The sequence below is a fragment of the Chlamydotis macqueenii genome, chromosome W (genome assembly GCF_036417535.1).
Source record: "Chlamydotis macqueenii isolate bChlMac1 chromosome W, bChlMac1.mat, whole genome shotgun sequence".
NCBI classification, from domain to species: Eukaryota; Metazoa; Chordata; class Aves; order Otidiformes; family Otididae; genus Chlamydotis; species Chlamydotis macqueenii.
This window is the reverse complement of record NC_141592.1, coordinates 32477611-32487253: the sequence shown is the minus strand read 5'-3', so window position 1 is coordinate 32487253 and position 9643 is coordinate 32477611. Positions and strand designations below refer to the sequence as shown.

The 9643-nt window shown below is 52.4% G+C and overlaps 1 protein-coding gene across 1 annotated transcript; it reads left to right on the top strand.

Annotated features, from left to right (window-relative positions):
• Positions 1 to 6686: 6686 nt before the first annotated feature.
• LOC147596621 (olfactory receptor 14A16-like) lies at positions 6687 to 7622 on the top strand. Its single transcript, XM_086769477.1, has one exon. The coding sequence runs from the start codon at positions 6687 to 6689 to the stop codon at positions 7620 to 7622; it is 936 nt and encodes a 311-aa protein (XP_086625603.1).
• Positions 7623 to 9643: the final 2021 nt, after the last annotated feature.

Below are 9643 nucleotides of genomic sequence, written 5' to 3'. Positions count from 1 at the left end.
TTCAAATATCCCACAACCAACCATTTCCTTGCTCTCCATGTGCCTTAGCATGGAGAATCTGCTCCATTGCCTTGCCAGGCACAGATAGATCTCATCAGGTCCCATGGACTTGTGCACCTTCAGGTTCCCCAGATGATCCCGAATCTGCTCTCTGAGTACAGTGGGCGGTTCTTCATCCTCACAGTCCCTGCTTGTGCCTTCCACAGCTTGGGTGGCTGGACAAGAGCCCTTATCGGTGAAGACTGAGGCAAGAAAGTCATTGAGTAGCTCAGCCTTCTCCATGTCCCGGGTAACCAGGACACTGGTTTCCTTCTGAAGGGGTGACAGGATTGACTTTGTCTGTAGAACAGTGTTATTGTCTTTTTGGTACCAAAACCTCTTTTTGTAAAATATGGGAAAACACGTATCTTCTATGTCTACCTCAAATGGAGGGGAAATATTAATGAAGTCTCCACTGGGATATGTTCTTAAACACTGGGAGCATGTAAGGGGAGACCCAACGACTAGGAAAAAATTGACACAATATTTTACAGTTGATGTTATCTTGTAGAAGGGAAGGAAAGTGAGATGTGGTCCCCTATGTTGATTTGTTCTTTACGCTGAGAAATCATCCCGAGTGGCAGAAAGATTGCGGATATGTCCCCAAGGATCCGATGGTTTTGGCATTAGAAAAAAAAAAAAGAAAAGGAAAAAGGTTCAAAATTGTATTTGATATCCCTCGGAAGAACTCTGAATGCTTTAAAAGGGTATGGAACTGCCACAGAGCCTCTTTCTTTAGATTCCCCAGTTCACCATTTTCAACCAGGAGATTATGTGTACCTGAAAATTTGGGAATCAGAATCTCTTCAACAAAAATGGAAAGAACCATATCGGGTGCTTCTAACAACATATACAGCCCTTAAATGTGAACATATTGATCCTTGAATTCATTATTTGAGAGTCAAGGAAGCACCGTCTCCAGAACAGAGACAATGAATTTCTAAAGCAGCATGTCACTTAAAGTTAACACTCTCTCATTTTAATGAATTAGACAAAATCATATCAAAATATGGAACCTATCAAAGGAATTTTAGTAGTAATGTTAATAATACATTTTGTTTTACTGATTATAGAGGTTAGTTATAAGTAAACGAGACTTATTGAAAAAATTTTATGTCTCAAATAGAGGAAATGTTACATGACATAAAAAGCTTAATCAATATAATTTTAGAATAATGTTTTTTTTTAAAAATTAAATATCAATATGAGGTGATTCTTGCTAACTCTAGAGCTGTAGTAACACAGATTAAACTTGACATGAAATCTGTTTGTCCTGAGAGGGAGCGGGCAGTCTCAGAGCTGTTCCTTTGTTAGAAGTAGCGAGGTAGCGAGGGTAGCGAGGGTAGCGAGGCCCTACAGAGGGATCTGGACAGGCTGGAGAGCTGGGCTGAAGCCAATGGGATGAGGTTCAACAAGACCAAATGCCGAGTCCTGCACTTCGGCCACAACAACCCCAGGCAGCGCTATAGGCTTGGGGCGGAGTGGCTGGAGGACTGTGTGGAGGAAACGGACCTGGGGGTACTGATTGATGCTCGGCTGAGCATGAGCCGACAGTGTGCCCGGGTGGCCAAGAAGGCCGATGGCATCCTGGCTTGCATCAAAAACAGTGTTACTAGCAGGAACAGGGAGGTAATTGTCCCCCTGTACTCGGCACTGGTGAGGCCGCACCTCGAGTACTGTGTTCAGTTTTGGGCCCCTCACTGCAAGAAAGACATTGAGGCCCTGGAACGCGTTCAGAGGAGGGCTACGAAGCTGGTGAGGGGTCTGGAGCACAGGCCTTATGAGGAGCGGCTGAGGGAGCTGGGATTGTTCAGTCTGGAGAAGAGGAGGCTCAGGGGAGACCTTATAGCTCTCTATAACTTCCTGAAGGGAGGTTGTAGTGAGCTAGGGGTCGGCCTTTTCTCTTGTGTAGACAGTGATAGAACTAGAGGCAATGGTTTCAAGCTGCGCCAGGGGAGATTCAGGCTGGACATTAGGAAATATTACTTCTCGGAAAGGGTAGTCAGGTACTGGAATGCACTGCCCAGGGAGGTGGTGGAGTCACCGACCATGGGGGTGTTCAAGAAACGTTTGGATGTTGTGTTGAGGGATATGATTTAGCTGAGAAGTATTGGTGATGGTTGGACTGGATGATCTTTTAGGTCTTTTCCAATCTTGATAATAATTCTGTGATTCTGTGATTCTGTGAAGTCAGCCCAGCCTGTCTGGGGTAATTAAGAAAGGTGGCAGAACAAAGGGAGGCCTCAAACACCAGCTGTGGGAATAGGCCCTGAGCCCTCCCTTTGGAGCCAGAAAATCCAGGACAACGCGACCTGTTCCCAAGACCGTAGCTGGAGATTTGAAGGAGGGGTTCCACCAGCGAATTCGAGGAGGGGGCACTCCGACGACCCCCAAGACCACCCGAAAGACCCTCAACTCAAAAGACTGAGCATGCGCAAGTGGGTGGGGAATATTATAATGATTTCTAGGAAAACTAATGATTGCGTATTAGTATTCTGGGAATTAGTAATGATTACGCATGAAATCACTAAATATGTGCTGTCCAGATTTCCAGACCGGCACGCACGCTAGGTGGAAGGATCCCCCGTGCATCCGGCGCCACAATAAAGAATGCCTGCTTCTTAATGCTGCATTGGTGTTACAAGCTTGAGTCCCGATTTCGGTGACGGTTTCTGGCGACCCAGATGGGACTCTGCTTCTGAACCTCGACGGATCCGAGGGATCGCAGGATCTCCAGCCGGCACCAAGGGATTCTCGGGGAGTACCTCCGATTCCCAGACTGAAGAGCTCGAAGCAAGATCCCTGGGGAAAGGTAAAGGCATTCTTATTTTTAATTTGAAGGGGTACCCACCTGTAACTCGTTGTGAGAGCTTCGCAGGGTTGGGATGAAAAGATACCTTCGTAAGGGAAGGCAAAGGGGTGCCTGCCCATAAGTTGTGGCGAAACCTTCGCAGGGTTGGGCTAAAAAGGGTAAAAGTTGCCTGCCCGTAAATCACGGCAAAAGCTTCGTAGGGGAGGGCTGACCCAGGTCTTGGTAAGGTTTGTACGTAGCTTGGAAAGGGGCCTCAGTGTTTTAGAAGTGATTTACAAGCTGGTGATTGTTGCTTCAGTGGTGGTTCCTTTGAAGTCTGTATGCATGTGTTGCAGTGTACGGGACTTGAATGATATACAGCATTGCATTTGGGGTTTTATACTTTTCATAGAATCATAGAATGGTTAGAGTTGGAAGGGACCTTCAAAGCCCAGCCAGTCCAACCCCCCTGCCAGGAGCAGGGACATCTCCAACCAGATCAGGTTGCTCAGAGCCCCATCCAGCCTGGCCTGGAACATTTCCAGGGATGGGGCATCCAGCACCTCTCTGGGCAACCTGGGCCAGTGTTCCACAACTCGCGTTTGTAAGGGTCAGTCAGAAAATCAGTATTGTCTCAGCCTTGTCATCGAAGACTTCCAGGTGGTCTACGGACTTGATCTGGCCTAAAAGTTAGGCTCACAACTTGATATGAGTTGCTGTGAGCAGCCTGCCTGAGATGCAGTTGTTTTTTTTTCATCCGGGAACAGAATGGATCTGTTACGGACAAGGCCGACTCTGGCCTAACAACAAAATGTCCTTGAAATGGCAGACGGAGTGGCGCAGAGGTGCCACGGCTCAGCCCTGTTGTCAAAACTGGCAGAGATAACCGTGCAGCTGCTGTCGAGGAGGATGAATCACAACTGCTGTCTCAAAAACAACAGTGAGAAAGTGCCTTTTAACGGAACTTTGCTAATATAATGTACAAAAAACTACTCTTCTATCCTAAGGGCCGAGAGCAGGCGGAGATCCCAAAGTAAGGAGGAGCAAGGTTTGCTACTTGGTATAAAAGGTCGACTCCTAGCAACGAGACCCCCGAAGAGCTCTCCCCACCAAGGATCGACATCGATTGTGAGGACCGGCGGGACGCTGCCTTGATCTGGGACCATAGGAACGCCTCGGACCCACGGTGGTAGCTATTATTCTTTTTTTCCTATCTTTACTTTTCCTTTTCCCTCCCTTTCACCTATCGCACGCCGCTTTACAGGCAAAATAATAAAGTTTGTGCTGTTTGATTGGAACCAACCCCTTTGGCGTGTTCCGGGTAATTTTGCACTTTGAGATCGCAGTAAAAGAACCATCACGAGTCCCGAGTGGGACGTGACATTTTTTAAATTGGTGTAGTTGGCAGGATCCTGAAAGACAGAGAGGTGCAGGCTGTGTGTGGCCTGTAACAGGGGAAGGACGGTTCGAGTGGGCCGTGACACTGCCCTACTCCTGCTGGCCACTCTGTTCCTGATACCAGCCAGGATGCTGTTGGCCTTCTTGGCCACCTGGGCACACTGCTGGCTCGTGTTCAGCCGGCTGTCTACCAGCACCCCCAGGACCCTTTCCAGCAGGAAGCTTTCCAGCCACTCTTCCCCAGGCCTGTAGTGCAGCATGGGGCTGTTGTGACCCAAGTGAAGGACCTGGCATTTGGCCTTGTTGAACCTCAAGCAATTCACATCAGCCCATCCATCCAGCCTGTCAGATCCCCAGATGTCCCTCCATTTCCCCAGATGGTGCCCTCAGCATTGCTCCGCTAAAGCTTCAGCTAGCTCCACGTGCCTTGGACCACCTCTGGAACTTCAGATGTCACCAGGCCTTGGCGTTTGCACAGCTCAGTCCTGCCCTCCATCTCCAGTAAGCAGCACGGGAGCTGCGCCCACAGGGTCACCTGCAGGTGTCTGTGGTGTGCGCGCCTGAAGGGAGTCAGGAGGAATCCCACTGCCCGTGGGTTTGTGCTGGGCATGGGGGGCAGCTGAGGACTGCAGCCAGGGCCTGGGGCTGAATGCCTTCCCTCAGCAACGGTAAATGAGATAATTCCCTGTCCCTGTCTGGGTGTCCTGTCTAAAGATGGGACAATGACACGGTGATGCTTGGGCCTAAAACGTTCTCCAATGGGAGCAAGGACACTGCAGGAAAGAAGTGTCCCTCCCCAGGTAAGGAGCAAAACCCCCGTGGTGGCTGCAGGCTGTTTGGCAGCAGGTTCCCCTGCAGCCCCAGGGACACCTGGAGGGAGCCCCGAGGGGACAGAGAAAGTGCTGCCTTGGGCTGGGCCTCTGCTGCTGAGCTGGGCTGGGCTCCCGGCATGGAGGGAGCTGATGGCAAGCGGGCAGCGCTGCAGAGAGACAGCTCTGCCCAGGAGCAGCTCCTCTGCCAAGCGCAGCAGGGCTGAGGGCTCTGCCTGAAGGCAGCGAGGGGAAGAGAGGGACTTGAGAGAGACATTATTAACAGCCTGGGCTGGGAGGGCAGCTCAGAGCTCACCTGGGGAGAAATCTTCACAGCCATTGACATGGTAAGTCTTAGGCTGCAGGGCAATGCGGTTGCGTTCCTGGAAGTGTCTCCTAGACCTGGCACACAGCAGAGTCAGTAGGACCTATTAAGATGACTCTCCTGGCTTTTCTGGCGTGGAGCAGGAGGACACACTGCAGAGCAGGGCTTCCCTGCTGCACCATCAGAGGACTGCATGTGATGTCTCTCTTCTCCCAGGAATGGCTGCAGGGGTGTGCAGGTGTGTGTGTGCAGGCAGAGTGCCCAGGGCTGTCCTTCAGAGCAGGGTCCCTGCACCCCACAGGATTTTGTGCTGGGGCAGGGACTCTGCTGTCTGGCAGCATCAGTGTTCAGACTGTCCAAGGATCTCCCCACAGCTCTGCTAGGAGAAAATCTCGGTCAAGGTAGTAACCCCCAGCAGGGTAGGACAGGGTCCTTCTGCTCTCAAGAGAGTGCTGTGTGGATCAGGGCTTCTCACAGCTTCAGCTCTACCTCAGGACTTATCCAGTCTCCCATAGTCTCTGTGTGCTACCTAGGATCCCCATGGAGAAGACACCTTGGTGTTAAGGCCATGGAAATGCTGTCGAGCAGCTTTATGGGGCAACTGTAACGATCCCTCTGTGTCCCAGTGTGGGAGGGGAGGATGGAGATCCTCCTCAAGCACCCTGAGAAAAGGCAAGGAGTCTGTCAATCTGCTCTCTGAACCTGGGTCCCTCTGCTCTCAGCAGTGCCCAGTTTCTTTCCAGGGGAACCCCTGAGTGTGATCATCCTCCAGCTCCAGCCTGCCAGCGCAGGACAGCTGAGACCAGGACTGATGGGCAGAGCCGCTCTCCTCCCTCTGCTCTGAGGGACAGTCCCTTTGCCTCTCAGGACCCACAGGATTTCACGTGGAGTGCACGAGAAATGCCAGGGACATCAACTGTCCAAAACCACTCCTAAATGTGGCAGGTGCAACTGGAACAAAATAAACACAAGAAAACCCCCTCAGCTCTGTTCTGCAGTTGGGCAAATTGCGGACAACGATGTCGAAAAGCCCTTTGACAGCACACGAGTACATTTAATTGGAGATCACCCTGCGGTCCTAGTTCCCTCTCGCTGCACAGCCAGAGGAATTCCTCAGGGGCCCGTTACAGAGGCCCTGCTCCCAATGGTCCTCTCAGCCAGCAAAGCCCAGAGCTCAGGTGAGGGAGCTGCAGAGAGATCTTCCTGAAAAGAGTCTGAGTGCAGGGTTGCTATGAGATGTGCGATAGGCTTTGCTCAGAGAAGTCTGACCTAACTCAGAACTGCCTTTTGCTTCTCAACAGATAGCCATACCCAGAGGCAGAAAATGTCCAACAGCAGCTTCATCACCCAGTTCCTCCTCCTGGCCTTTGCAGACACGCGGGAGGTGCAGCTCTTGCACTTCTGGATCTTCCTGGCCATCTACCTGGCTGCCCTCCTGGCCAACAGCTTCATCGTCACTGCCATAGCCTGCGACCACCGCCTCCACACCCCCATGTACTTCTTCCTCCTCAACCTCTCCCTCCTCGACCTGGGCTCCATCTCCACCACTGTTCCCAAATCCCTGGCCAATTCCCTCTGGGACACCAGGGCCATTTCCTACACAGGATGTACTGCACAGGTCTTCTTTCTATTCTTCTTGTTAGGTGCAGAGTTTTTTCTTCTCACCATCATGGCCTACGACCGCTACGTTGCCATCTGCAAACCCCTGCACTACGGGACCCTCCTGGGCAGCAGAGCTTGTGTCCACATGGCAGCAGCTGCCTGGGCCAGTGGGTTTCTCAACGCTGTCCTGCACACGGCCAATACATTTTCACTGCCACTCTGCCAGGGCAATGCTGTGGACCAGTTCTTCTGTGAAATTCCCGAGATCCTCAAGCTATCTTACTCAAAATCCTACACCAAGGAAGTCAGGATCCTTGTGGTTACATCCTGTTTATTTTTTGGCTGTTTTGTGTTCATTGTTGTGTCGTATGTGCAGATCTTCAGGGCCGTGCTGAGGATCCCCTCTGAGCAGGGACGGCACAAAGCCTTTTCCACGTGCCTCCCTCACCTGGCTGTGGTCTCCCTGTTTGTCAGCACCTCTTTTTTTGCCTATCTGAAACCCTACTCCATCTCCTCCCCATCCCTGGATCTGGTGGTGGCTGTTGCATACTCGGTGGTGCCTCCAGCAGTGAACCCCCTCATCTACAGCATGAGGAACCAGGAGCTCAAAGAAGCATTGAAGAAACTGATTCAATGGGGTCACCTTCAGCAGCAGTAAGCTGCCCAGCTGTCCTCACAGCCTGATCCTAGGTTTCCTCAGGGCAGCTTTTGCTGTATTTGTTTTTCAGCTCTGATGTCATGTTCATACAGCAATGTTTGCACTCACTTCACATCTCCGGGTGTAGAAGATGAGTCGAATGATACAGAGGTCTTTGGTAAATGTGCCGTCACAGTGTCAGAGCTGGCTTCCTGAGCATCAGCTCTGTAATAAAAGGGTGTTTCCCAAGGGCAGCTCCTGAAGGCTGGGCTCTTCTTCCTGCTGAAGTCAGGACCAGGCTCCGGGAACAGCCATGGCCTGTGGCTGAGCTTGGTTCTCAGTGGGCTGACGGGCAGAGGGCACAGGGAGACGTTTTGGGGAGCGAGGGCTGAGCTCAGCTCTCACTTGCAGCTGTCCAGTGCCACTGGAGACAGTGAAGGGGCTCAAAGTTGCCTGCCCAGGGCTTTCCTGCAGGCAGCAGAGCTGAGTGGAAGCTTCCTGCCTTTCTGAGGGGAATCTAGAGACCCCAGAAGAGCAGAGGGCACCTACAGGGACACCATGTGTGTGGGGGTAGGCTTCCCAATAGAAGGGACCATCCAAGGTGGGGTCACTCAGAGGCACAACGCTATATTTAAGTATTCACAAGCAAACAAGAGCTCTGCTGTGCCAGGGGAGGCTGTGAAGACCCAGCAAGGTAATGAAAAAGAGACTGGGGGGTGACTCATGTCTCCTTCAATAAAAGCCCACGGATGGTTCAGTGTGCACACTGGAAAACATCTCGCGTCAGGAGAAATGCTCTGAGCCCGTTCCACAGCTTTGGACGGCTGGGAAGGAGCTCAGTGGCAGCGTGGCCCATCCAGCTGCATCTGCTTCCCAACATGACCAGCACAGCCAGTGGGGGTGTCGTAGTTGAGCCCTGATCAGGACCAGACTACGCAGTCTCTCTCCCGCTCCCCCCACCCTCCGAGAGAACAGGGGGAGATGATATAAGAAAAACGGCTCAAGGTTTGAGATAAGGACGGGGAGAAATCCTTAAAGTTACCGTCACGGGCAAAACAGACTCGACTTGGGGAAAACTATTCATTTATTTTCTAAAATTAGCAGGAGAATGAGACAGGGAACAAGATAACCTCCCCCCACCCCTCCCTCTTCCCGGGCTTAACATTATCTCTACTACCTTCCCCTCCCGAGCGGCACGGGGGGGAAAAAGGGAATGGGGGTCGCGGTCAGTTCATCACGCGTTGTTTTACGCCGCTGTATCATCGTCAGGGGAAGAACTCCTCGCATTCCTCCTCTGCTCCAGCGTGGGGTCCCTCCCACGGGCCACAGTCCTCCGTGAAACTGCTCCGGCGTGGGTCATCTCTTCCACGGGGTGCAGTCCCTCTAGAACAGCTGCCCCAGCGGGCCCTCCACGGGCCACAGCCTCCTTCAGGCCTCCACCTGCTCTGGCGTGGGGTCCTCCACGAGCTGCAGGTGGATCTCTGCCCCTCTGTGGGCCTCCATGGGCTGCAGGGGGACAACCCGCTCCACCATGGTCTTCACCACGAGTTGCAGAGGAATCTTGGCCAGGAGCCATATTACTCCTCCCCCTCCTTCTGAACTGACCTTGGCGTCTGCAGCCGTTCCTCACAACAGGCTGGCAGACGCCTCTCAGGATCCTTTTTACATCTTATTCACTTCTCATCTCCTCTCCACTTCTTGCAGCCGGGCCGGGCCGAGTTGGGCTCAGTCGGCTGCCCGGCGGGAGGCCAGAGGGTGAGGCCTGCAAGGCCCATGAGGCTCGCGCCTCCCCCTCTCTGCCCCCCGCTCAGCTGCTTCACATCTTCTCCTCCTCTTTTTCCTGTTTTCCCCTACTTAAATACGTTATCGCAGAGGCGTTATCACGGGACATTCTGCTACCAATTGGCTCGGCCTTGGCCAGCAGCGGGTCCGCCCTAGGCCCGGCCGAGTCCACTGAACAAAGGGGAGCGACTTCTAGCAGTTTCCTACAGAAGCTACCACCTTAGGCCCCCCCTCACTAACAAAACCAGAACAGGGGGTCA

Bases quoted from the DNA above. Each gene is read 5' to 3' on its own strand.
- LOC147596621 (XM_086769477.1), top strand. From the start codon at position 6,687: ATGTCCAACAGCAGCTTCATCACCCAGTTCCTCCTCCTGGCCTTTGCA.